At 44.2% G+C, this 6,033-nt stretch overlaps 1 protein-coding gene across 2 annotated transcripts in view; it reads right to left on the bottom strand.

The window, feature by feature from the left end:
* Positions 1-6,033, bottom strand: part of LOC106723056 — an 11,916-nt gene continuing 5,883 nt past the window's right edge. Inside the window, exons 5-6 of one of the 2 annotated variants that reach the window (XR_003092134.1) lie at positions 4,366-5,882; positions 1-126 (exon numbers count right to left, since the gene is read on the bottom strand). Coding sequence is in view for 1 of the 2 variants with exons in the window: in XM_025193866.1 (XP_025049651.1) it covers positions 4,579-5,882 (1,304 nt within the window). In the remaining variant the exon portion in view is untranslated. Of the gene's footprint in view, positions 127-3,324; positions 5,883-6,033 lie in introns of those variants that run through there. The other variant, XM_025193866.1, reaches the window with a different exon arrangement.

The following is a 6,033-nucleotide window of genomic DNA, read 5'->3' as shown; positions in this document are numbered from 1 at the left end:
TGACAGAAGCAGCATCGCCTTTCCCATGAGCCTTCATCCATCATTGGATCCAGAGTCAAACAGGACCCTTTCGGAGGGGCTCCAATAGCGGGACAGCTGGGCAAAACCGCCTTTCCTTTCACCCCTCTAGTTGTCCGGTGAGAAATAAATGAGATATCACACAAAAAAATAACCACAGAAAACATGCTGTTGCAGGAGTGGAAGTGACAGACATTTCATGAGGACAGCCCTCTTCCTGACATTTCCAAAATCACTCTCTACAGGTGGGAATATGTTTAACTGAGTCTAAATCTTAAATTTCCAGAGGCCTCCCAATCCCCTCTTGTCACTCAGGTGATAGTGAAGTAAAGCCATAATTGGACACATGAATAACTTGTAAGCTGTGTTACAGGTGAAATGGGTGTACTCTGGTCTAGGCTCCGTATGCCTGGCTGGGTACATTGTGTGCACACACACACACACACACACACACACACACACGGTGCACATTCACTCCGATTACTGACAAATAAGTTGAATGTTCCCTTTTCATTTGACCTCCGTGCACTGATCCAGGGTGTGAATAGGAGACAGCCTCAGTAACGTACCAAGGAGACAGTACAACAAAGCACGCTTCCTGCATTGATGCATGCCTTTAACGTGCAACTGCAGTTGGGTATACCAAACAGCCATCACAACCCAGGCCTGCAGCAACAGGAGTTACTGCTACAAGGTGCAAGGAAGTGAGATAATGATACTAACAGTATTTCACACGATGAAATAATTGCAGAGCAAGTCATGCTGAACGCTGAGACGATGCACTGCCTTTGAGTGATCAAGTCTAAATTAAGGACCGCGGTTGAAGGATGCCAAAAAGCCAGCTGAGTAGCAACCCTAGATTCAATGTGGGGAGAGCCACCGTGCAGGATGAAGAGAAGGAAGCAGAAGGGAAAGCTGTCCCTTCTTGCCAGGCATACATGCAGATCACTCCTTAACAGCAAACAATCGTGGTGCATACAAAAGCAACTCCAACGCAAGGTTAACATATGCATGTTTCAGTACGATACCAAAATTGTGCGTGTTCTGTGGCATTTTGATAATGTTTCATTTTGTTTAATATATAAATAAACATATTTAAAAAAAAAAAGAATAATGCTTGTACATCTTTTCCCTTGATTATTTCTGTGCTGTCAAGTCATACCAAACATTCTCACGAGATGTAAAAAATAAGACAAAAACCATCCACAAAAGCCTGCTGTAGATATTTGTCTATGATTGGTGGACTGCTACGATCAAACATTTCTTTTTTTTTTTTTAATTCTTTAGAACTGGTTACAAGACTAATGTAAAAGCAGAATTATTTAATGTTCCTGGAAACACGAATGTGTCAGAACAAAAATTGTATCTGCTTAAAAAAGGGTTGTCATAGAAAAGTACCAGTAACAAAATCCCACATTCCCGTGTCGTTTTAATATTCTGAGCTATTTGGGGGGGGGGGCGCACACTGGTACTTCTGGGCTTAGCACGATTGCAGTTGTAACCACATACATATAGCCTTTTTGCCGGACAATCCCTGCAGGCAAGGGTGACAGGGATAAACCAGAAGTGCACAAAACTCATCAGTTGTCCACCAGTTTCTGGGAGGGGATGAAAGAGTTGCTGATGCTGAGTGAACCTACTTAGCTAAGCTTTTGCCAACTGCACCAAGAAGCCACTATGCAAAGACTTTATTCAGGCTTAGGGCAGAAAAGGGAAGATGGTGAAATCAGCAGAAAAGTCGTGGCATTTACAGGTTTACCAAATATATATTTTTTGGTAAACCTATATATATATATATATATATATATATATATATATATCCCTATCTCAATCACATTCCAAACCTGTATATATCTCAATCACATTCCAAAATGCCAAAAATCAGTTAAGTACCAGCCTCACCTTGCAGAAATCCTTGCTTCTCTCACATCCTATCTAGCTATCGATAGACAGCCATAACCCTAGAAGACAGATAGATATCTATCTGGTGTGCGTGTGTGTGTGTGGTGATAGATAGATAGATAGATAGACAGATATCAATCATGCAAGAAGCAAGGATTTCTTAGGGTTGTCTTTTTTTTGGGGGGGACCCACTGCGTAGTTGGGCTAGAGTTAGACAAGCTTTCGAATGCAAGACGTTGTTCATTCAGGCACATCGGGCTTGCTATGAGGACAGCGTCTGTGACGCTGTGCTGCTGCTGCTCAATTTAGTTGTTATAATAACGAGACCACAGGCTCTGGCTCTTATTAACAAAGGAAAGCCAGGGTTTCTACCTACAGGCAAGCTGGGGCGCTCACACCCTTGACCAAAGGACACCGGTTGCTGGGCGGGTTCTTGGGCACACGCGGTACCCATGAAACACAACCCCTCGCTTGGCGCAACGTAGGCCCCTTTTCTACACCAATCAAAGCAGCCTCACGTTACAGCACACCTATCCCTGTTCTTACCAGTGACTGAACCAGTGGCATAGCTATGTCTCACCAGTTAGTGTCTGCTTCCTACCAGACAAGACATGGCTGGCCAACTTCTCAAGGCCAAGGACCATGTGCCCCATCCTGCCCTGCTGCATGCAGTGCCCCAGTCGGTGTGTGCTGGCACCGCTGTCCCACAGCAGCTGACTCTGTCCTGGGCTCCATGGGTCTGGCCCTCCTTTAGTCCCCACAGGAATCATACAGCCAAGAAGAAAAGAGCCTACAAACTCCCAATAGCTCAGGTGTAGCCTGCTCTCCCTTTGGAGCTGGAGGTCCTGGGTTCTGGTCCCTGTGTCCCCTCGGCTCTCGCTTATTTTTAGCCAAGTAAAACCAATACAAAATATGGAAGCTGGGGTGGGAGAGCCCCAAAATCAGAAATAGACCCTCCCCCTCACTCTGGAGAAGTCCTTCAGCCCCCAGGACACTTGCAGGCTGGGCTGGCCTGTGGCCCAGCCACCCCGGTCCTGTAGCTGAGCAAGGACAGGACCTGCCTCTGCACACAAGGGCCTGGCTTCACTCCCCCACAGCACCCACTCCTTTAGCTAAGAACAGCTTGCGACAGCAGACTATGAACTTCTTGGCTCAAAAATGGGCTGAATTTGCTGTTAGCAAATTTGTTCTCTCTTGCATGAAATAAGCAGTCAGCAGCAGAGGATTTGTGCTTCATGAGAATGTGGCTCAGCAACGCCACCAGTCATTCATCACAGGATTTCTAACAGAGGAACAATAAAGGAGGCAGACCACCTCGAGTTAACAAAGCCACTGGACTACGAACGGTGGAAAGCTAGTTGTAGACTTTAGAAGAACTACAAAATCTAACACAAAAACCAGGGGTAATGGCAGCCCACATTTTATTCACAGGCCCAAGATCACATAAAGATACTTGCCAAGGGAAAAAGCAATCAACAGAACCCATATCCAGTATGGGCGACTATAAATTAGTGTACGAGGGAGGATGGGAGGGAAGGGAGAAGGTTATTACTACAAATAGACTTTCTGTTCAACAAAATGCTTCCAAATTTTAAGAATTTCGATTTATGAATCTATACCGGTTCTTTTCTTTTTTTTTTTTTAAACATACATTCCAAAAATATGGCCTTCAAAATTTTATTAAAGCAAATTTTGAAGTAGGGCAGAGGAATCCTACCAGTTCATCATATGGTGTACTTCTGTGAACAAGTGAAACTTGAGAGGCTAAACAAGCATCTCCAATGAAAATACATCCACATCAAAATTGCTACTCCACTACAAAAAGCCAGGTGCTTTTTAGATAATAGGAGTAATTAAAACATTTCTAAGCAAATATCAGCACAGAGAGAATATATTCCTTCTGGTTTACCATCAGAACCACAACAAATACAGACATAAAAATCGAGCGGGCATCTGCAGGGTGTGATTGCAAACAATTAGCAGGTGTCTGCAGGATGCAACTGCTAGCAAACAATTACCCGTTTTCACTTGCAAGAAAAGCCGCGAAAGATCAGGGAACTAGATCTGGTATTACAGAACAGCAGCCATCAATTATGGCTTAGTCTGGACAAACATTTCTAGCTACACAGTTTATTAATATTAATACCTGCTATTAATGGAACATACAGTGTGTGAAGCCTAAAATAAAACTTGAAAGCCTATGAGGGAGACTGCGCTGTTCATATAAAATGACACTAGCGCTCCGTTTATCCTTATATTATCACCAGGAATAGGTTGTACTCATGTAAAGGCACTAGGTCCATCCACCTAAGGAAACAATCAAGTAAGCAAATAGAGTGGATAACAGTTATAAGGATATGATAATGGTCATGGTCTAAATTTTTACAGGCACAAATAGAAAATCAATTTAAATTTTGGCCTATACAATGTGCTGGACTGACAAACCTTGGTCACCAAATGCCTTAAGGAGCAGGGCCGGCGCTCTGACCCTTTTGAAGAGCTGCTGTGACTGAAGTGTAGACACGCATCTGAAGAGGACGTTGGCTACCGCTGCTGTCAAGTGCAACACCTTTCCCCACGATTGGGCAATGATCTTGACTCACGAGACAACAAACAGCACGTGGAACAGCAGCTTTGCAGAGTAGGTGTGACCCAAGTTTACTTCGGTTTCATTGGGGACTGGCTAACGTTTTGCGCCCGATGCGTCTGCTGCCACCTCTCCCTGGTCCATCGTCCACGATTCTCCACAACTTCGTGCAGCAGATCAATGAAGCTGTACTTGTTACTTGTGAGTAATGTATTATCACAAGGGGAGCCAGTGCGGTCAGCTGGGTTTAAGGAGGCTGGAGAGGTAAGACGGTCATTGCAGACTCCAGCCTGAGAAGATCCCTTTTTGTTGCTCCACTTCTTTCTTATGCTTTTAGGAGCTGCGAGCCCTTTTCTAGACAGCGAGCTGAATGCATTTCCCATTGCAGCTGCTTGCTTGGATCTTTTCTTTGGCGTATGGACTAATGCTTTTACTGGCTGTACCACTCTTGTTAAGTTAGGTGCACCAGTGTTGAAAAGATCAAGTGTCTGCTGTTCTTTGACAACCTTTAAATGGAGGTCCGATCTCTTTTGCTCATCTTCGGTTTCTGTTTTCTTGACTGGTGCTGGTATGCCAGGGTCACTAGTGGGGAGGCAGAACTGTGCCTTGAAGGAATCCAAAGTGTTAAAAAACTTCTGACTTTGGCCCATTTTGCCATTTTCGTATGGCCACGTAAAAACTCTTCGCAAAGAAAAAGAGCCTGTCTTTGCATGTGTAACACCATCGCCCTTTGGTTCAGCATGGCTGGCTGGTTCTTCAGTCCTTTGAGCAACGCTTAAATACAAGAGTGGTTCAAAAGTCTCTGTAGTAGCCTTTCCCTTACTTTCATCATTCTGTGGCACTTCTGAAACTCCACACTCCCTCGGTGATGGCTTTAACAGGTCTGAATTATCCTCTCTCAAAGTTTCTAGATGTAGATTAGTCGGTGAAATGTTTGGCTCGTGACTGAGCATGGCCCTTTTATTCCAATCTGGCAAGCTATTAAAATACCAGAGCTCTGCTGCGTCGTCTTTGCCTTCCACATAGGTTTGTTCATGTGTTGCTACGCAAGAGGGTTTCAGTGGCTCCTCGTTTCCAACAACTGGCCTCCAGTGCTGAGAAGTACCCTGCTCAAACTCCTTTCTCAACATAACTGCCGAGGCAGATTTTGCTCGACCTTTGCGCATTCTCCTTTGTGGAGTTTGGTCACTCTCTGTTGTCTGTACCTTTTCTTCATAAAGTCTGTTGCTCCTAATTCTCTTGGTCATTGCGTTCACGGGGCCTTTTTGTTCTCCATCACCATCTTCAACGGTAGCTTCTCTGCCTGGTTGCACTTGTTTTTTATCTCGTTTCACCACCCAGAGCAGAAGCAGCAACAAAAGAAAGGAAAGGAACGCTGCAAAAAAACAGTAAAAATTAAATTAAAAAAAGTGAGGAGCAATACATGTTCATGAATCCCATCCAAATGTGTTTTAAGGGCAGAAAAAAACATCTAAAGACAAAGCTAAGGGAGAAAAGTTAAAAAAAACACAAACAGAATGGTAGTA

This window comes from Alligator sinensis, unplaced genomic scaffold, assembly GCF_000455745.1.
Source record: "Alligator sinensis unplaced genomic scaffold, ASM45574v1 scaffold611_2, whole genome shotgun sequence".
Lineage (NCBI taxonomy): Eukaryota > Metazoa > Chordata > Crocodylia > Alligatoridae > Alligator > Alligator sinensis.
This window is presented reverse-complemented; position numbering and strand designations above follow the sequence as displayed.